General features: G+C 36.9%; 1 protein-coding gene across 1 annotated transcript in view; it reads right to left on the reverse strand.

Moving 5' to 3' along the window:
- Positions 1-1763: 1763 nt before the first annotated feature.
- LOC123865617 (doublesex- and mab-3-related transcription factor A2) overlaps positions 1764-23299 on the reverse strand; it is a 34847-nt gene continuing 13311 nt past the window's right edge. The window contains exon 4 of the mRNA XM_045906772.1: positions 1764-2700. Coding sequence (XP_045762728.1) covers positions 1964-2700 — 737 coding nt within the window. The 3' untranslated portion in view covers positions 1764-1963. The remainder of the gene's footprint in view (positions 2701-23299) is intronic.

A 23299-nucleotide genomic window follows, 5' to 3' on the forward strand; every position in this document is an offset into this window, starting at 1 on the left:
CGTGAGAATATCTCGGATGTGACGTATGACGTATATATGTCCAAAATGTGCACTGAATAGCTTGGATTTGGATCAGATTAGCAATACCTGAGTTCAGCTCGAGTTTTTATATCAGTATTTTCATGGACTCGGATCGGATGAGTGCGTAACCGCTCTAAACTTGTGCAAGACTGTGGAATTTTATTCTAAAATACTACACCCATTCCCACAAATATCTTTCACAAATTTCCTGAGGCGAAGCGTAGTGTAATAAGTGGTAATACCAAAGAGGTAAGAGATAATTAAAGAGAGAGAAGTAAATACGAGTAATACGACTGTTTTAAGTGTATTGAGTTGTTTATTGTTCAGTACATGTACAATCTTCTATAGGTACTAAACGACTAAACATTTCCATTCTAATATTTACAAATTCAATAAAGTAATATATTTCATTAAAAGTAATATAATCATATTACGACTAATATTTAAGCTATTGAACACTAATTTTTAACGAGTATTAAAAACCATATAAGATGATTGTGTTATTATTATTATTATCTTTCCATTTGAAAACTCCATTTAAGTATATAATACACACTAAATATTATACTAGTTTGCTAAGAATACTTATTTCAATATTATTATTATCAAAAGCAGTTTTTGGATTCATAGAGGAAAAAGTTCTGTAAAAATTTATGATAATTTAAATTATCATCTTTAACAACGAACCGTTTTGAGAGAATTAACTATATTTACCTAATAATAATATCTTAATAATATTACAGTTAATATGCTAAATCATATCTAAAGATATTACATATTAAATTCAAATGCTCAAATACTTTATACCTACCTTTTATTTGTTTTGTAATAAACTTATCTACTTAGACGTTTACATTAGGTATACTTGAGTAATATTTTATCAGTATAAACTGGAAATAAAGTAAGGAATGTTTATAATTTATAAAGTACTATTATTACGATAAGCTTTACGTTTAAAATAGGTACTCGAATTATTTATTTGTATATTTACAAAATGGCGTCTAACGCCTTCATACATAAAGTTAAAACCTCAAATATTTACAAATAGGTACAATTAAGTTTTTAAAGAAAATACCTTACATTTTAAAAATTAATTGTATAATAATATATGAATTTGCTATTAATAATACAGATTCAATTATCGAGAACAATTAATTAATGTTAAAACGGCCACATCGTTATCTTCTTCTATTTGAGATTATCATGATAGCAATAGGACTTGACCACTGGTCAAATGTTTATAAAATAAATATGATTTGTAATCAGATATGTATTAACATGTAAAAAAATTCAAAAATAATAAGTTTATGCACCTTTCATCCTTTGTAAAAACACTAAGTACTTAACTTCGAAAAGTAATGAAATAAGTATTCAGTTCATCTGCGCTGCATCTCAAACATAATTTATTATATCAATATCATTAAAGTTACTCAATATTTTTAGTTGCTAAGAAATCATCATAAATGTCATCATCATGAGTGTCTGATTTGATTGAAATTTAGAATGGAGATAAACTACATTTTATCCCGAAACATCAAAGAGTTCCCACAGGATTTTAATAAACCTGAATCCACGTGGACGAAGTCACGGGCATCATGTAATAGTTTTACAAATTACAAAAAAAAAAACACAGTGAACAGCAAGTTTAATTTGTTATAATCTGAAAAATACTTGTTATCAGTATTAGAGCTAGCATAATTTAGAAATTAGTATTTTTCTGTTTAAACTATGACTAACCCCTATTACACTTTCTCATATAGATAATTTTAATGTTCGTATTTACATTCATGTTACAAAGTCCTTACTTCTTACTAATGCAAATTACAGCAAAATGCATTATTATTTTTAAGTTCACCAAAAAAATTGAGACTGCAGGTGTTAATTTTTATGATCATTTGGACAGCGGAAAACCTTAAAGCACTGTCCAGTATTTCAGGTACCCCTAATCAGAAAATCCTTCATTATTTGTATTGTCAGATGTGGGGGAAGTTCCAGGCGACGGGACCTGCAGCTGCCGTCCATACATAAGTTCAGAAGGAGGTAAAAAGGACGATAAATATTCTGGAGGAGGGCGTATCACAGTTGGCAAGTACCCCGTCCCGCTGTAAGGAGGAGTAAGAAATCGTCTTGAAGGTGAAAACTTGAAGCTTTGATTGGATAATGGAGAAAAGGCAGATTTTGATTGATAGTTCTGCAGGTAAGGCGAATCGGGAGTTAAATTGTAGGACTGCTCAGGTCCATTTATCATCATTTCCATAGCTGCTACCACATCTCCTTTGCATCTCGCGAGTATTGCCTCAATTTCGTGACGGCTGCGTCTAGGAAACACTTTGATGAGAACATCGACAGGCGATTTCTGGAAAGGAACTGGATCATCTATGGGTTCGGACATGTTATGTCCTTCAGGTTTCCCGCGTCGAAATTTGTAATTCTGGTTTTCCCATTTTTCTTCTTCTTCTTTTTTGACTTCATCTTGTCTCTCTTTCATTGAAAGGTTTTCTGGTGTAAGAGAGGGTTCAGAATGGTCTAATTCTTCTTCGACGTTTAATTCGTGGTCGGACGGTGAGCGAGGTGGTGGAGTGGAGAGTGGGGGTGTTTGTGCCGGTGTTTTTGATTCTTGCGGTGCCTCGGGTGGAGATGGACTTGAGCAAACTTCAGTGATACGGGCGCGTTTATGAACTGTTGACAAAGGAGAAATTTATGTTAGCACATTTAAAAGTAAAGACAAAAAATAGGAGTTCTTGATTTGAGTATTTCTGGGTTGGGTAGTACCTACTTAATTTTTTTTTTGCAAAGATTAAAATCATAATAAGAACATGCTTGCACTATAAATTCTTATTTGTTATGTTGTTTAAGAGGAAAAACTTTAACTCATATTTCTTTGAAACACTTCTTAAAAATTTAAGACACAAAATACATCAAAAGTTCATTCTATAAGCATACACAGTGGAAACAAATAAAGTACAGTCACAAGCAAAAGCGTAAAAGAAATATGTATAAAATAAACAGCGGAGTTTTACAGTCACACAGGTTGAGAGTGTCAACAAGAGAAATATGAATCATATTATTTGCTTTAAAGTAAAGCGAGCTTAAGATGGCTTTATTTTGCTCATGTATAATTAATACCGATAGTGAAATATACCCTTTATCTTTATATTATTGAAATATATTATTTAGCCTTATCAAACGAAGAAAATGATTGACTTGACTATATCTCGTCAACTGACATGCAAATATTCTGAACTAGATGATGCCCACGACTTTGTCCATGTACGAATGTTTTAAGTATTCCAAAAATCCCATGGGAAATCCATGATATTCCGGAATAAAAACCTATGTCATTCCTGAGATGAAAGCTATCTCTGCACCAAATTCAGTCAAAATTGGTTGAACAGATGGGCCACGAATAGACAGACAGGTAAACGAACGGATGGATGGACGGATGGGCCGACAGATGGAAGGACGGACGAATGGACGGACGGACAGTCGCCGCGCGTTGGGCCGCTAGAATGACCGTTTATTTAAGATTAAAAGTATTTTGTTGCATATAAAGCTACACGACTATTTAACTACCTGTACACGTTAGTATATTTACCGCAGGCAAAAATTTAAACTGTTAACTGACATAACTATAATCATAAATTCCAGTTTGAAGCTGAAAAAGTTCTAAACAAAGCCTTTGTTTGCTACAAAGACCAGGGAAATTCAACATTAACAAAGCGTTTGAAAATATACTAAAACAATGTTGTCACAATACGACCTACGCGCCAATGCAATGGCATGACAAGGCGCACAACGCTTAAAACGTAAAAAAACTACCCAAAGAAGAAACGGTCTTATGTATCAATAATTACAGGACATATTTCTGTGTATTTTGTGTAAGTGTAAACTAAGTACAGTCGCTCGAACAAGTCATTGTGAACGTGCAATTAGAGTAGGAGGCGTTTTCAGTGATGTGTGTGAATTTAATGGTCTATGTTATTGTTTTTTTAAACGCGAGAGAGTGTGGGGATGGGAGAGGGGGGTTTCATTCGATTACAATTTGATCGTGCCAAGCAAGTTTTATATAAGTACTGGATATTAATTTGTGTAGAAGCGTGGCGCCATTTTATTGTTTTTTTTATATATAGGTACTTACATGAACGTGAGCTACGTTCTACCACTTGTTTAATTTTTCAGCATTTACGCCAGTGACTAATTTACTTAAAAATTACTAATAACCAAGATTCGCCTATTTATTTATACTAGATATATTTAGAACCATCGCCCACGGCGACTTATGCAGCGATACATGCATAATAAAGGTCACGATACAATACGAAGCTGTGTTGAAACAAAAAGTCACCGTGGACGATGCTCCTTAGTATTAGCACTTTATTAGTAAAGGGTATTTCCACTTACAAAACTATATAATACCTAATAATACTATGTATGTCCAGAATTATTATCTATACAAAAAATTATATATACAAATTATAATAAACAAAATAAACAGAACCAATTTCAAAAAGTATTTGTATCTCGTTTTCTCGTAACAATAATGTACCAATATATGTATACAATAAAGTATACCTATCTCGCTTTTTAGTAAAAATGAGATTCAAAATGGCCAGTAGGCACATTATAATGTATGTCTCTATAGAATAATAATAGCGTATTATTTTAATGAAATACTTTAGTGCGAGGGCGTTTTTTATTCGAGATTCGTGTTTTATTCAAACTGCGTTTTCATCGGGTTTTATGTTTCATTGATGCTTTATTCGATTTTGTATTTCGTTGAATGCGTATGGGGTTTTATGTAATTTTGTTTTGTGTATTCAATTTGTTTTATTTTGGTTTCTGTAAAGAACTATTATGCCCGCAGCATGGCTTCAATTAAGTATGTACCACATTTTTGCGTTTTGTATTTTGCTATAGAATGCGTACCTACAGTTACTACAGGAATAGAAGAGTAACTATAATTTAATTCCTGAACTACCTTTAACTGCTTTTGGTATATATTTATATTATGATCGTTAGTCATTACTCAGATAGGTAGCTGTTATTTATATAATCAGGAAATATTTTTTAAACTAAGATATTTTTTCCAAGTGAAAGTAGGTAGTTTTAGGTAGGTAGGTAGGTAAGGTATATCAAATCATTAAATATAACATACAGTATTCAATGTGTTGGTATTACTTCTTGAATTCTGATCAAAATTAATAAATATTATTTTTCAGATACTCGTAGCAATATACTTAGGTACTATACCTACTTAACACTGTCAAAATAATAAAAGTTATTTTATCACCATCGTAAAAAATGTCATCGACGGTTAAACTATGGTTAAGCTTCAGAAATATTCGATTATATTGAAAAACGTTCACTTATCATTTTCACGCGTCAATGTATGGTAATAGCTATAGCAATGGGTTTCGTGCCAATAAGTGTCAATACATGTAAGATTTATTACCTCGTTGAGTTTTTTCACTAAATTTGTTTTCCATCAACAAACACAAATATCGTAACTTGATACCGAAATCTCGCTGGTATCAAAAAGCCATGTCAAATAGGCACTTAATATGATCTTATTATCAACTTCGTCCGCTTGAATATCCCTGTACCTCAGATCAGTAATCAGTTAAACGGATAGGCCGTGAAAAGTTAACAAACAGATATTTTTATACGTTCGTATTTTTAATATTAATATGGATATGTATGGGTTATAACAATTGCTCAGATTTATTTTCAGCTATAAACATTCAGCTTTAGGCCTATTCTATTGAATAGAATTATAATGATATATAATTTAACCCATTACCGAATAGCTATATAACCGAAACAAATGCCGAAAAATGACAGATTATGATAAATCCCACGGAATAGTAGGTAATATGTCCTTCGATCGATTTGCTCCGTTGAGGCGGATTTTTTACTTAATATCTAAAAATGGGTTAAATTTTCGTAAACGAATCAAAATGTGATTCATAATTATTTAGGTGACAACTTTACCACGGTACAACAATTATTAAGACATAAGTCAGCTCCGCACAACATTATTGCTCGGCGTAAAGCCAAACGCAATGTTAACCCGCGACGCAGTACAGATATGTCGAGACACAGCAATGGTGGGCAATAAATAACGGAACAAAGCGACATGAGACAATAACGTTGGCGAAACGCCACCGCGGCATTGTCAGCCACGGCTGGGGCGGACACGCATTCACGCGTGTGTATTCGGCCTTATTTTACATACACAGGACCTACGATTTCTAGTGTATAACGAAATTAAAGCCAAATAATAAGCAAGTTTTTTTAACAAACTCAGCAAGAAACTAAAATATTATTTTAGTGCCACTAAAATGTGACAGGCTTGAAATTGGAATTATAACATGATTTAATTTAGTGCCATTTTTATTTCATACTTAGGTAGGTAGGTTCACAGTTTAAATTCACTTTTCCCTACAATTTCTCTTCTTTGAAACTTTGGAAGTGATTTTTTCACGGCCATTTTTGATAGAATTTTGCCCTTTGTGTGAAGGTTTACCACCATAATGTAGTCTATGCTATGGAAGTGTTAAAGGTTAGTTTCTAAACAAAACGGCTGTGACAGACGAACAGCTAGACAGATAAAGAGTTACTAGTACAGGGTTGTTGACGTTTTCACGGTCGACGCTGCGAGACTGTTTATTGTTGACAACAATTCATAAAGCGTTTAGCCCGTGGTTTAGCTGTCGACGCCTTCAACCGTTGACTCAACAAGTACAAAATTAATAGCTGTCGTCAATAATAATAATAATAATTGTAGTACGATGAACTACAGCTACTGTAGGTACGTATAAAACGCGATGCAAAGTCTTTTATAATTTCGAACTAGTTTATCCAATTCAATTCAGTCCAATTAGACAGTTCGTTTATTCCCATGTCGAAAGTCTATGTACATTATATCTTCTTTAGATATCAGTAACTCTCGAAAAATATCCACTTTGATCAACTCTACATTATTTATAAAACAAAAAGTTCTCGAATTTCCACATTGCACGCGACGGTACTCGAAAATTTGATACGAGCAAAAAGTAAAGAAAAACAAAAAGTATTTGTGAAAACAGGGGAAACTGAAAACTGGCTCTTAATTAAGTTATAATTGCTGAATGGACTTGGCTCCGACTAATTAGTGGGCAGTTAGTAGTTACAAACGACGTTTTGTTGAAAAGGGGAGCTTTTGTATGTAGGTATGTATTTTTTTTTTGTTTTGAAGATTTAATAATTCTATATTGAAACGTCTGAAATCAGACATATATTGCGACTTTCACGTCCTCAATTTTGTTTGTTTTTGACGTTTCAAAAGTAGGTACTTGTAAAAGTTTAATTGAATAAAAAATATTTTGATTTTGATACCTTATAACTACGGAGATTGAAAATATCAAACTTCTCCTTATCAAGCCACCCATCTATCCAAGGTTCCCTAACTTAATTTGTTTATTTTTGTGGTCTGATCTGCCTGTGACGTTTCAGCCGTGGCTGATAGTTATAACCTTATGGGCATGGACGACATAGCCCATAGTTTATTTAAATTCCTAATACCCCTGACATAGTTACTTAGATACCACCAGGGTAGCCCTTAGCTTTTGCACAAAAGATAAGCACGAGATCGCAACTAATGTGATTCAAATTGAAAAAAATGTATATAACAGCTCCCTAAATAATATGATGAGTGAAATGAGAGGAAGCATAAATCGAATACAAAAATGTACCAGTAAAATCCAGCTACGAGTAAACCCATAATAAGGTGAGTGCCCAAAATTAACTTCAAAAAATATCCAAAACGAAATAGTTCGTATCCAAGAGGTCAACTAATAAAGCATTTGAAAAGCAAACACACACGGCGCAGCGCAAAGGGGCCGGGCAGAAACTAAAAGGAGCAAAAAGAAATAAAAAGGACAAAAATCTGAGCGCCCGGGCGGTCAACTTTGAGTGAAAGCATTTTTTGTTTATTGTTCCACTGGACGGTAGAAAACGTCTTTTTTGTAGTTTTTGGGAAAGGTTGTGAGGCAATGCCTAATTTTCGACAACTTATGAACACATACACCTCAAAAGCAAAGGTAGATCCTAAACTCATATTGGGAGGTAGGTAGGTACCTACGTAATTATTGTGATAACTTTTACTATAAGCTTTGGTAAAATGTGAGCAAGTTTAGCGTCAGTATTGTAAAATATTAGTTATAAAACCCAAATAAATAAAACATGTAGGTACTACATTAAAAGGCTTCTTTTTCGAAGTCGACTTTTTGATTTGTTTTTATTTTCCAAGAACTTATAGGGTTATCAATTTATACGAGTATATACCTTACACCATAAAACGCTACAAAAATCACTCGTTCAATTGTTCACTCTTGATAGAGTTGTCGTGCTCAGAGCTGTCTTTCACTACGGCTCTTGCCATTGATCAATGAATGCTACAAAATATTAGTTAATTGCTACCAAAAACAAAGTTTTCTGATTCTTAGAGTTTCGTATGAGAAAAAAGAAACTCTTATAGGATCATTTTGTTGTCTGTCTGTCTGTCTGTCAAGACCCGTCAAAGGAATCCAACATATTGGGTACTTTTCATTGACCTAGAATCATGGGTAGCTAGCTGGCCAAGGCCAAATTGTGGTTCCATCACGAAAAAAAGTGTTATTTCTTGTTAATCCTTCGTGTACGAGTTCAACTTGCACTTAAGCAGTTTTTTACAATTCAAATCTAGTAATAGAATGAAAATATGTTCTTTTAACACTAAATCGTATTTTCCGTTCGTAATCCTTGTAGACAATTAATTAATAAATTTCAATAGGCTATATTAAAATAACTCTTGCTCAGCTCCATTGTTGTCGCCTGGCGTGGTGCGATGGATCCTCCTATATTAAATACAGTCGCCTAATTTAATTTACTGCTGTCGAAGTTAAGGGTTGTCAAATATTTTAATATAATTTTTATATTAGTCTCTATTCAAAAAAGATTATTATTATTATTAATGCCGAAACAGCCTAAGCCCTAATTCACACGAGCGTTAAAAAAGCGTTGCGTTAAAACCCGGCGTTGCGCTGGAAATACAACAGTGCGCGATAAAAAAGCGTTGACGTGTGAACAGATACTTTGGAATGCATTTGTTCTATTTGAACGCTTTTTTAACGGACGTAAAAAAGCTGTCGTACGAATGAGGCCTAACGGTCAAGGACGGATTGAAATCCAATAGGTCAACGGTTCAAACTCGTGGTGCTGCTCATACCATCGTCCTCACTATAGCATATTAAGTGGTTGATTCGAGGGGAAAGAGGAAAATGTATTTGAGATGGCTATTCTTTAAAAAAAACATGAAAACGTAAGATAATGAAATCTCACATTCTATTTAACTTTATTCTTCCCTGAACAGTAAACTAAATTTTAAAAGAGCAAATCCTACGATTCTTTGAATCACTTTTAGAAAATTTATATCTATTTTTTTGGATATAAATTTTTGCTGATTGCTTAAATTCAAATGCGCAAAATTAACGGATACGGTGAAATGTGACAGCCCTACACCCAGCCACCGTATGATTGCATTGCAATAGAATACTAATTCCACAATCGAATGCAATTCTCTTTGTAAACCAATGCAGACTCTATGCCAACACTATAAGGTTGAATTTCGTGCATCCATTCGAATAATAGAAGTACCCAACAATTGGTTTTATTGTTACCACCCGCTGATTCAAAGTTTCGAACTACCTTCAACCATCATTCCAATTTAAACTTTAAACGGAATATTTTAGAGCCTTAAGCTGTTTTTGCGCTGGAATAGTAAACGCTTCGTAGACGCAAGAAATTTCGTTCTAATTTAATCCTAGAAGGTTACATTTTAAGGTTGAAAGTCGCTTGTGCGTTGTAGTAGTAAATAATAGGTGTCGCGAACAATTGCATGGCAGAAGCAGGGTGGTATTGTCAGTATCGCTAATCACTTGAGAATGGACGGGGGCACGATTAAAGGTTAGATCGAATTCGTAATTTGTTCGGTTTATTGAATTTTTCTACGGCAATAAACATGGCGTTAGAAGATTCAAAATTCAATTGCGTTATTAAGGACGTATTTGCACACTTGTATAGATTTTCGGTACGCTTTGTGGCTAAAATATACTAAGTAAATTGGAACTACAGATTGCTAAAAATAGATTGGTCCTTTATCTCCAGAGATCGAGTAATTTTTTGATAAAATCATTAATTTTGATACTATAAGAACGATTTTCCTTCACCTCTTCCACGCAGAATTAACGATTTAGGGTCAAGTTTAGGTACATTTTTCTCAGTTTACGTACGGATTTTATTCTTCTAATAAATATTTTCCGTTAGCACATAATGTGTACCTCAAAATGTGAGATTATTATATTAATAGTATTATAAAAATAAATAAAAACATCGTGTATAAATTTTTCACGTATTTTGCTTCAACCGCAAACCTTAATACAGTGCACTAAGGGTTATTTTGATATTGGGCAGGCAATGGTATGATTTCAAAATTATATCAGTCAGCGGCTAGCCGCCTTCGTGGGTGGTCTCTGCGTCGGTTGCTATAATTTTTTGATGTGGAAAAGATCGCTGTACGAACACAAAATAGTTCGACAAAACCCTAACTGATATTTATAGGTACTTATTCCGTGATTGTGCTGATATTTTGGCAAGGTAAGATAATAATGATAATATTATGTACCTATTATCACATTTTATCGTTAGCTGGATTTTTTCTTGAGCATGATAGTGATCTGATAGTGAACTTCGAAGGCTGCGACAGGAACTTGAAGACTAGAAGAACTAGATGTGTCCAGTTTGGGCTCGTTTTCTTAGTCATGACGAGATCTTACCTCCGGATTTGTGGAGTGACCTGATGGTATACCTCGAAAGTCACTATTGGAACTCGGAGACGAATAGAGCTAGGTGTTTCGAGTTTGGGCTCATTTTCTTAGTCATGATGAGATCTTACCTCCGGATTTGTGGAGTGACCTGATGGTATACCTCGGAAGTCACTATTGGAACTCGGAGACGAATAGAGCTAGGTGTTTCGAGTTTGGGCTCATTTTCTTAGTCATGATGAGATCTTACCTCCGGATTTGTGGAGTGACCTGATGGTATACCTCGAAAGTCACTATTGGAACTCGGAGACGAATAGAGCTAGGTGTTTCGAGTTTGGGCTCATTTTCTTAGTCATGATGAGATCTTACCTCCGGATTTGTGGAGTGACCTGATGGTATACCTCGGAAGTCACTATTGGAACTCGGAGACGAATAGAGCTAGGTGTTTCGAGTTTGGGCTCATTTTCTTAGACATGATGAGATCTTACCTCCGGATTTGTGGAGTGACCTGATGGTATACCTCGGAAGTCACTATTGGAACTCGGAGACGAATAGAGCTAGGTGTTTCGAGTTTGGGCTCATTTTCTTAGGCATGATGAGATCTTACCTCCGGATTTGTGGAGTGACCTGATGGTATACCTCGGAAGTCACTATTGGAACTCGGAGACGAATAGAGCTAGGTGTTTCGAGTTTGGGCTCATTTTCTTAGACATGATGAGATCTTACCTCCGGATTTGTGGAGTGACCTGATGGTATACCTCGGAAGTCACTATTGGAACTCGGAGACGAATAGAGCTAGGTGTTTCGAGTTTGGGCTCATTTTCTTAGTCATGATGAGATCTTTCCTCCGGATTTGTGGAGTGACCTGATGGTATACCTCGGAAGTCACTATTGGAACTCGGAGACGAATAGAGCTAGGTGTTTCGAGTTTGGGCTCATTTTCTTAGTAATGATGAGATCTTACCTCCGGATTTGTGGAGTGACCTGATGGTATACCTCGGAAGTCACTATTGGAACTCGGAGACGAATAGAGCTAGGTGTTTCGAGTTTGGGCTCATTTTCTTAGTAATGATGAGATCTTACCTCCGGATTTGTGGAGTGACCTGATGGTATACCTCGGAAGTCACTATTGGAACTCGGAGACGAATAGAGCTAGGTGTTTCGAGTTTGGGCTCATTTTCTTAGTCATGATGAGATCTTACCTCCGGATTTGTGGAGTGACCTGATGGTATACCTCGGAAGTCACTATTGGAACTCGGAGACGAATAGAGCTAGGTGTTTCGAGTTTGGGCTCATTTTCTTAGTAATGATGAGATGTTACCTCCGGATTTGTGGAGTGACCTGATGGTATACCTCGGAAGTCACTATTGGAACTCGGAGACGAATAGAGCTAGATGTTTCGAGTTTGGGCTCATTTTCTTAGTCATGATGAGATCTTACCTCCGGATTTGTGGAGTGACCTGATGGTATACCTCGGAAGTCACTATTGGAACTCGGAGACGAATAGAGCTAGGTGTTTCGAGTTTGGGCTCATTTTCTTAGACATGATGAGATCTTACCTCCGGATTTGTGGAGTGACCTGATGGTATACCTCGGAAGTCACTATTGGAACTCGGAGACGAATAGAGCTAGGTGTTTCGAGTTTGGGCTCATTTTCTTAGGCATGATGAGATCTTACCTCCGGATTTGTGGAGTGACCTGATGGTATACCTCGGAAGTCACTATTGGAACTCGGAGACGAATAGAGCTAGGTGTTTCGAGTTTGGGCTCATTTTCTTAGACATGATGAGATCTTACCTCCGGATTTGTGGAGTGACCTGATGGTATACCTCGGAAGTCACTATTGGAACTCGGAGACGAATAGAGCTAGGTGTTTCGAGTTTGGGCTCATTTTCTTAGTCATGATGAGATCTTTCCTCCGGATTTGTGGAGTGACCTGATGGTATACCTCGGAAGTCACTATTGGAACTCGGAGACGAATAGAGCTAGGTGTTTCGAGTTTGGGCTCATTTTCTTAGTAATGATGAGATCTTACCTCCGGATTTGTGGAGTGACCTGATGGTATACCTCGGAAGTCACTATTGGAACTCGGAGACGAATAGAGCTAGGTGTTTCGAGTTTGGGCTCATTTTCTTAGTAATGATGAGATCTTACCTCCGGATTTGTGGAGTGACCTGATGGTATACCTCGGAAGTCACTATTGGAACTCGGAGACGAATAGAGCTAGGTGTTTCGAGTTTGGGCTCATTTTCTTAGTAATGATGAGATCTTACCTCCGGATTTGTGGAGTGACCTGATGGTATACCTCGGAAGTCACTATTGGAACTCGGAGACGAATAGAGCTAGGTGTTTCGAGTTTGGGCTCATTTTCTTAGTCATGATGAGATCTTACCTCCGGATTTGTGGAGTGACCTGATGGTATACCTCGGAAGTCACTATTGGAACTCGGAGACGAATAGAGCTAGGTGTTTCGAGTTTGGGCTCATTTTCTTAGTAATGATGAGATGTTACCTCCGGATTTGTGGAGTGACCTGATGGTATACCTCGGAAGTCACTATTGGAACTCGGAGACGAATAGAGCTAGATGTTTCGAGTTTGGGCTCATTTTCTTAGTCATGATGAGATCTTACCTCCGGATTTGTGGAGTGACCTGATGGTATACCTCGGAAGTCACTATTGGAACTCGGAGACGAATAGAGCTAGGTGTTTCGAGTTTGGGCTCATTTTCTTAGACATGATGAGATCTTACCTCCGGATTTGTGGAGTGACCTGATGGTATACCTCGGAAGTCACTATTGGAACTCGGAGACGAATAGAGCTAGGTGTTTCGAGTTTGGGCTCATTTTCTTAGTCATGATGAGATCTTACCTCCGGATTTGTGGAGTGACCTGATGGTATACCTCGGAAGTCACTATTGGAACTCGGAGACGAATAGAGCTAGGTGTTTCGAGTTTGGGCTCATTTTCTTAGTAATGATGAGATCTTACCTCCGGATTTGTGGAGTGACCTGATGGTATACCTCGGAAGTCACTATTGGAACTCGGAGACGAATAGAGCTAGGTGTTTCGAGTTTGGGCTCATTTTCTTAGTCATGATGAGATCTTACCTCCGGATTTGTGGAGTGACCTGATGGTATACCTCGGAAGTCACTATTGGAACTCGGAGACGAATAGAGCTAGGTGTTTCGAGTTTGGGCTCATTTTCTTAGTAATGATGAGATCTTACCTCTGGATTTGTGGAGTGACCTGATGGTATACCTCGGAAGTCACTATTGGAACTCGGAGACGAATAGAGCTAGGTGTTTCGAGTTTGGGCTCATTTTCTTAGTAATGATGAGATCTTACCTCCGGATTTGTGGAGTGACCTGATGGTATACCTCGGAAGTCACTATTGGAACTCGGAGACGAATAGAGCTAGGTGTTTCGAGTTTGGGCTCATTTTCTTAGTCATGATGAGATCTTACCTCCGGATTTGTGGAGTGACCTGATGGTATACCTCGGAAGTCACTATTGGAACTCGGAGACGAATAGAGCTAGGTGTTTCGAGTTTGGGCTCATTTTCTTAGTCATGATGAGATGTTACCTCCGGATTCGTGAAGTGACCTGATGGTATACCTCGGATGTCACTATTGGAACTCGGAGACGAATAAAGCTAGCTGTTTCGAGTTTGGGCTCATTTTCTTAGTCATGATGAGATCTTACCTCCGGATTTGTGGAGTGACCTGATGGTATACCTCGGAAGTCACTATTGGAACTTACAAAACGAGCTCAAACTCATAACATCTAACTCTACTCGACTCGAAAGTCCAATAGTGGCTTTTGAAGTATACCTTCAGAGCACTCCAACAAGTTTCAAGGTATAATCTCGTCATAACTAACAAAACGAGCCCAAACTCGAAACACCTAGCTCTATTCGTCTCCGAGTTCCAATAGTGACTTTCGAGGTATACCATCAGGTCACTCCACAAATCCGGAGGTAAGATCTCATCATGACTAAGAAAATGAGCCCAAACTCGAAACACCTAGCTCTATTCGTCTCCGAGTTCCAATAGTGACTTCCGAGGTATACCATCAGGTCACTCCACAAATCCGGAGGTAAGATCTCATCATGACTAAGAAAATGAGCCCAAACTCGAAACACCTAGCTCTATTCGTCTCCGAGTTCCAATAGTGACTTCCGAGGTATACCATCAGGTCACTCCACAAATCCGGAGGTAAGATCTCTTCATGACTAAGAAAATGAGCCCAAACTCGAAACACCTAGCTCTATTCATCTCCGAGTTCCAATAGTGACTTCCGATGATACCATCAGGTCACTCCACAAATCCGGAGGTAAGATCTCATCATGACTAAGAAAATGAGTCCAAACTCGAAACACCTAGCTCTATTCGTCTTCGAGTTCCAATAGTGACTTCCAAAGTATACCATCAGGTCACTCCACAAATCCGGAGGTAAGATCTCATCATGACTAAGAAAATGAGCCCAAACTCGAAACACCTAGCTCTATTCGTCTCCGAGTTCCAATAGTGACTTCCGAGGTATACCATCAGGTCACTCCACAAATCCGGAGGTAAGATCTCATCATGACTAAGAAAATGAGCCCAAACTCGAAACACCTAGCTCTATTCGTCTCCGAGTTCCAATAGTGACTTCCGAGGTATACCATCAGGTCACTCCACAAATCCGGAGGTAAGATCTCATCATGACTAAGAAAATGAGCCCAAACTCGAAACACCTAGCTCTATTCGTCTCCGAGTTCCAATAGTGACTTCCGAGGTATACCATCAGGTCACTCCACAAATCCGGAGGTAAGATCTCTTCATGACTAAGAAAATGAGCCCAAACTCGAAACACCTAGCTCTATTCGTCTCCGAGTTCCAATAGTGACTTCCGATGATACCATCAGGTCACTCCACAAATCCGGAGGTAAGATCTCATCATGACTAAGAAAATGAGTCCAAACTTGAAACACCTAGCTCTATTCGTCTCCGAGTTCCAATAGTGACTTCCAAAGTATACCATCAGGTCACTCCACAAATCCGGAGGTAAGATCTCATCATGACTAAGAAAATGAGCCCAAACTCGAAACACCTAGCTCTATTCGTCTCCGAGTTCCAATAGTGACTTCCGAGGTATACCATCAGGTCACTCCACAAATCCGGAGGTAAGATCTCATCATGACTAAGAAAATGAGCCCAAACTCGAAACACCTAGCTCTATTCGTCTCCGAGTTCCAATAGTGACTTCCGAGGTATACCATCAGGTCACTCCACAAATCCGGAGGTAAGATCTCATCATGACTAAGAAAATGAGCCCAAACTCGAAACACCTAGCTCTATTCGTCTCTGAGTTCCAGTAGTAGGTTCCAAAGTATGCAATTTCATCAAGTCGGGAGGTAATGTAATGCTATCCTTCTCAGATTATTTTAGTCATAGTAGGAGCTCATAATTTCATAAGCATGGAAATGTTGTTCATTGCCAAGAAGTCATGGTGAAATATTTCATCATCAGACCCTTAGTCTGTAGGCACTGTTCTACTTACTGTATTATTGTCAAGATACATATTTAAAAAAAAAACTGTTAAAAAAAAATAGATGACCAAATATAAAATAAAATAAAAATATCAAAGTATCAAAATCAAGTCGATTCACTCATTTTGACGCAGCTGTGTGCGTGTGGGCAGTGTACTTATGTAGTAGTGCAATTTTGATACCTATTCATTTTGCAAAGACGTCCTTAAATTGAGGTTAGTGTTGAAACCATAAAGTACTGTAAAACCATAAAGTATTGTCGTAGCCACCTACTAAACATAGAACATTTGCTACGCCGTACTACACTGTGCTACGCCTCTGCTACACAAGGTAATCAGCCCTATTGGGTTCAGTAAAAACAGTGCAAGCTAAATAAATAAGTAATTACTAATTACGTTTCCTGCAATATTTTTACTATTCTAAATAGTAAAATAAGCTCAGATCATTTTGGCTAGATCGAGTCTTGCCTGTTGGTACCATAGAACTGAAAAATTAGAAACAAAATTCTATGTTTGTACATGATGCGAGAACAAATTGCAGCCTCTAAAAATTTTCGTTCGGAACGTCTTATGTGTCCTACTACATACAGCGTTGGTTGGCACACTAATAAGTATTATTGATGTAAATAAGTACATATATATTAAAGGCCCAAAATTTAGTACTTGGTGTTTTGCGTTTAATCAGGTCCGTATTCGAAAACAAAAATAAATTGCAGTTCCGCTATGCCACAGTACTCATATAAAAATTAAAACTATAGTAGACACTCTCAGCATCAGCGATCGGCTTTTAGTTGCTTTTCGGAAACTCGATGCCGCGATCTAACGCTCCACTCCGCACACTTGCCTACTCCACACACGTAGAATCAATACGATCACAGCGATCAAGGCGATTTCATTGATTATTTCAATACTGTGATTGCAAACGCGATGCAGCATCAAATCAATTGCTAAAATATGCGATTTCAATACAGCAATCGAACGCAGAAAGTCGTCAAAATGCGAAGCAGCATCGACGCTGCCGCAAAATCTCCGATCACCGATGATAAATGTATCGTGTCTGACCCTAAGGTCCCTTGATAAATTATTCCAAACTATTTAGATAGGATGACCGTTAATTTTTATCAAATGTTTCGCTGTTTGCACTTACAGCCCCTATCATTGAAAACTAAAAATTACCCGTTCACAATATAAAAGGGTAAATCTACAAACAAACACAATCTCTGTAGAGTGTAGTTGATAAACAATATCAAACATCCCTGATATACAGACAGGACAACCCCATGTTTATAATGCACAATGCTAATTAATTTGTATATTAGACTCAATAGGAAGGGTTAGCTTATACAAAATAGAAATACATACTAGTATGAACTTTAAAAATGTAACAACACTTACATACTTAATAAGATTTATAGTTAAAATAGATTAGGTTTGCGACAGCTTTTACACAAGAATTTAGCAAAAAAGTAGGTATGTAAGTATGGTAAGTCAAATCATTATTTCTCTAAAACTTAGTTAACTTGGCAGATTTTACTTATTTTTTCGTAATTCTTATATTTTTTCGTTTTCTTTAAAAATATAGTCAAATGAATGCTGGTGCGTCCCTTTTGAAAGAAACTCGTATTTAAGTACGATAAGTATTCATATTGCTGATGATCCTCTTACTTATAACGCATGCAAGCCGATGTATAGGCTGGTATGGCCGTCATTTGTTCCCGTAGGCTTATCCCTAATTCGTTGCGTTGCGTTAAAACCCGGCGTTGCGCTGAAAACACGAAATGCGCGTTAAAAAGCGTTGACGTGTGAACAGATACTTGGGAATGCATTTGTTCTATTTGAACGCTTCTTTAACGGACGTTAAAAAAGCTCTCGTGCGAATGAGGTCTTAAAAGAAAAATCTATTAAATAATAATCGTGACTTATGAAAGTTGCGTAGGTGACTTGTGAAACAAAAACCAACAGATATTTACTTGAAAAGTTAAAATAACATACTACTGCGATGTAACAATACCGTAACCCGATACACTCGTACCTAGGTACATCGATTTAATCAAATCAGACAAAAAGTAAACGCCCGGAAAATTTAATAAAAACTTAAGAAGCCCGCGAAACACGGCATCCTGTTACCCGACACACCGTATAAATCAATTTCGTGTATCACTTTCACTCGCAAATAAAAAGGGAAAAAATCGCTGAAATAGATTTCGTGGAAGCGGTATACCGAAACTGCAAGTAAAGCTTTTTAGGGATCCGTACCCGACGGGTGCCAATGGGACGCTATTACTAAGCCTCCGCAATCCACCCGTCTGTCTGTCCGTCCGTCAGCTGTCTGTCTGTCAACGGGCTCTGTCTCATGAACCGTAATAGATAGAGTTGAAATTTTTCTTGTGCCGCTATAACAAAAATAATAAAAATTTCAAAACGGTCGCCATGTAAATTAAAAAAAATAGTACCTACTTAATCTTGTGTGAGGGTACGGAACTCTACGTGTGTGAGTCCGATTCGCACGACCAGCTTTAAATCTTTTTATTTATGAATTATTATTAAAAGTCTCTCTTACTTACCTATTACTTAATGCACTTAAGCCGGGTTTCCTGAGTAATTTTAATTTTTAGCGAATAAAATAGCAAAAAATAGAAAAAAAATAGCGAATTATTTTGTTTTTCGTTTTTAGAGGTTGTTTACACAAATGAAACCACTTAATAAGAAAATATTATGTTTATGGGAAAATTCATAAGTCCGGTTAACGATAGATTGTTTGTTTATTTGAGAATAAGATAACCATACTTAACACAATACAAACTATCACAATCAACAGTCAATAGCAGTTCTAGAGACAGCAATTCAATGTCAAACATATCAAACACATCCTGCGGGCCCTTCGGCCCTCTGTCGATTACTCAACCATTAACCTTACCCCGAAATTGGAGTGCAACCAAAGAGCCCTCAATCCAAATAGACAAGCAACATCGGACAAACAAGAATTCACCCTAATGTCTTATCCAGTAAGTTCATTATTAATCGTCATGTTCTCCTTTAAAAGATCATCCACAATATTCAAAGTAAATTTGAATCTTGTTTTGTAATTTCTAAAGTTTATATTTGAATGGTAAACACTAAAGATGGTTGTAGGATAATTCCTTAACAGGGACACCAATTGAGTTTTTTAGCAAAAAGGTTTCAATAATCGTTGGTCAGCGGTATAATGGCTCTCCTTTAGAAAAGTACAAGTTGTTATACAACGGAGAGCTCATTATTTGGAGCTCTTGAACGCAATTCAATACATTCGTTGTTGGATATCGAGTGGGCTTCGCTTTTATATTTTTTGCTTGTATCAAATCTTCAATACACAGGTTGTTTTATTTAAATTAATTCAGTTATTCACAGAATTGTATACGTAATAAGTTTCAGTTTGGTAACAAAAATAAGGGAGGTAATTTATAAGCTTCAATTTTAATGCACCTATTATAATTCGATTATGTTAACTATTATAGAAAGTGTGGAATATTACGTACGCAAGTATAGTGAATATTTGAAATTTTTTAGTGCTCGTGTCTAGCCAATGTAGGAATATTAGTGTGTAGATAGTTAGATCTGAGACCCATAAAATGAATATAATAAATAGACCGTACTTATCCAAATGATAACGGTAAAATAATATTAAAAGTATGATAAGTCACTAAAAGCAGAAAATAAAACCAAGACATAAATGAAAAAAAGTTAAAAAATACAGGCTCCTTTTAATGTAATAGAGAACCCTGAAGCGTTTTAAAACGCAATCAACTGCTACGTATACAAAGCAACATAAATAGAAATAAAAATATTATTTCACATTCTAAAAATGGAAAAAAACGCTTGCAAAAGTTTATCAAAAGCAAACCAACCCTTCGCAAACCCGTTCGAATTGAAAGCGGTTTATTATAGCATTTTATACAATGAAAATTCAGGTTGCATCCCACGACTGACCTCAAGTGGACGCGAGATAGAAGATAGAGTACAGCGCAGGTGCAAGGGGGATGAATATATACTAGAAGGTACTTGAAATATAAATGGTATCGAAATCATCTGGAGTGAGAAGCACATAGAAGTGCAGTATGTGTAAAAGAGACGGGTAATGTTAAAGTGGTCGTTGAGTGGACAGAAGGATATTTCAAAGATATCAGAGACAAGACCTGAGATTTATCCTTTTAAAATAGATCAATTACTAATATAAATGTGGCTAATTAAGACCGCGACACGCGACGGCGACACGCGTACCTTGGGAGTTGACACTTGCACACTGCTTTCTAGAGAAATGTGAGTAAGCTGGTTAGTAACCGCAACGCGCTACGCCTCAGTTACGACGTAAAACTGTGGCTACGCTTTGTATTCGATCACCCGACTGTGTCGCGAGTCGTTGTCGCGCGTCGCGGTCGCGTATCACAGTCCACCTCCGCAACAAGAACAAGTGTCGAGTTAGATCAAAATATCATACCTGTATTGAGCATAATATCTAAATCCACTAACTCCCACCTTTTTCCGTGCCTCAAAAGGAAAAAAGGAACCCTGATAGGATCACTTGGTGGTCTGTCTGTCTGTCTGCCAGTTAGTTCGTCTGTGCGTCTGTCGTATCTGACAAGAAACCCTACAGGATACTCCTCGTTGACCAGAATCATGGGTAGGAAGGTAGATCTTATAGCACAAATAAAGGAAAAATCCAAAAACCATGAGTTTGTGGTTAAGTACATCACAAAAAAAAATTATGCATAATAGTTTTTAATTTATCGTGCAAAATGTCGAAAAAAGTACCCGTGTACAGAACCCTTGGTGCGCGAGTCTGACTCGCACTTGGCTGGTTTTTTTTAAATTAAATCAACCTTTAGGTATTAAAATAAAGACCAATTTTATCTACCCTTGAGAGACCTACCCGTTTTCGGAAACAGCAATTCTATTTGGTGCGCTGAAATATCTTTTCAGGTAATTAATAAGCAAGTCATAATGTTCATTTCAATCTCAATTTATATTCTTATTCTTTATTGGTTATTTATTGTATTAACTATATATTTTGCACGCCATACATAAATGGCAAAATGTGAAGGACCAAGGACCTGGCAATATACCATCTGCATTATATTCTGTTATTCACATTTCGCAAAATAAATAAATCATTTCATTTCATTTCATAAAAAAGAACGTGATACAAAATACTAAGTATTATTAGAGTCTTGACTCTATTAGAAAACTCTATTATATAATTTAGTCATCAGTAAATATTTAATATCTGTATCTCGTATAACAAAAGACATTAAGTTTCATAAAGGCTGAACACTGAGGAATGCCATAGGGGAGTGTACAGTGAGCAATACTGTAGCCGCAATAAAAGCGACGCGTGAAGGAACTTGCCCTATCTCCCGCACTGGTACAAGAGCAAAACTGAAGCGATCACCAATGTGTAATCTACTCTCAGCTGCTAAGGATTTTGCTGACATTTTTAGGGTTCAAAAGGAAAAACGGAACCCTCATAGGATCACTTTCGCGTCTGTCTGTCTGTCTGTCTGCTCATTTGTGGTTACATCATTTTAAAAAAATTAAAATGTGTTTCAATTTTCAAAATAAGAATTCTGTACCAAGTGTATCTTCACTATCAAACTCAAGATAATGTATGTTAATCGCTTTTAAATTGCACTACACACAAAATGCGGGGTGTATCGAGGTATGCGATGTAAGGAATTCGCTCTACGTATAATATCTTTTAATACTCGCTATTAACTTGCCACCATCATTGTAGCTGCTAAATGGATTCTATATGAGAATTCTATATACATTCTGAAACGTATTTTTACAAGTGATATTTACCCCAGAAAAAAGTATGGACTCTGATATCAGGGGGCACGGCAGTGCCCCCGCCAAGACGAGCCAAACGGCGGCCGGGGCGCTACGTACCTTTTTCTCGAAGTGTTTCGCCGTATTTTCGACCCGTCATAACTTCGGTCTGGATGACGCTAGAAAGCTGAAATTTTCAGTATAAGGTGTCCTCAGCAAATTTACCAAATATACCAAATATCAAATATGTAGCTTTTATGGTTACAGATTTATTGATACCTAAAATACGCCGTTTTCGTCCCTCACTGATGATCATCACAATTCATAGTCTGTAATTCTAGGGCACTTCCAGAAGTCCTAGAAGGCTGAAATTTGGTATGTAGACTAGAAATTGCATACAAACTACAGGAAAATTGAGAAATTGGAATTTTCCCCCCTCTACGCCTCTTATGAGAAAAGCAAATCTGTAAATTCTGTCGCTAGAATGCTGATATTTTCAGGATAAGATGTCCTTGGCAGATTTATTAAACGCACTGAGTATCAATTGTCTAGCTTTTATAGTTTCAGATTTATTGACAGTCAAAACTTCTAGACTGTAATTCTAGGGTACTTCCCGAAGTCCTAGAAGACTGAAATTTGGTGTGTAGACTAGAAATTGCATACAAACTACAGGAAAATTAAGAAATTGGAAATTTCACCCCTCTACGCCTCTGTATGGGGGAAGCAAATCTGTAAATTCTATCGCTAGAATGCTGATATTTTTAGGATAAGATGTCCTTGGCAGATTCATTAAACGCACAAGTTAAAGTTTTTCCTATGCTCAATCAATCAATCAATCAGCCTGTCTGCATCCACTGCTGGACATAAGTGCGCTCCCAAGAGCGCGCCACCACAGTTTCCTATACTGCTTGATATTTATTTCCTCCAGGTAAAAAAAAATGAAGTATGAAGTAAAAAAAAAGCTGAAATTAGGAAATACTTTTTGGTATTCAATGCAAAACAAAACTATGTATTTTTCACACACATAAAGGCGTCATTCACAACACCCACAGGCGAACCCATGAAATTAGTCTAGCGAATTAATTTCTATAAACACGAATAACCCCA

This window comes from Maniola jurtina, chromosome 5 (genome assembly GCF_905333055.1).
Source record: "Maniola jurtina chromosome 5, ilManJurt1.1, whole genome shotgun sequence".
Classification (NCBI taxonomy): domain Eukaryota; kingdom Metazoa; phylum Arthropoda; class Insecta; order Lepidoptera; family Nymphalidae; genus Maniola; species Maniola jurtina.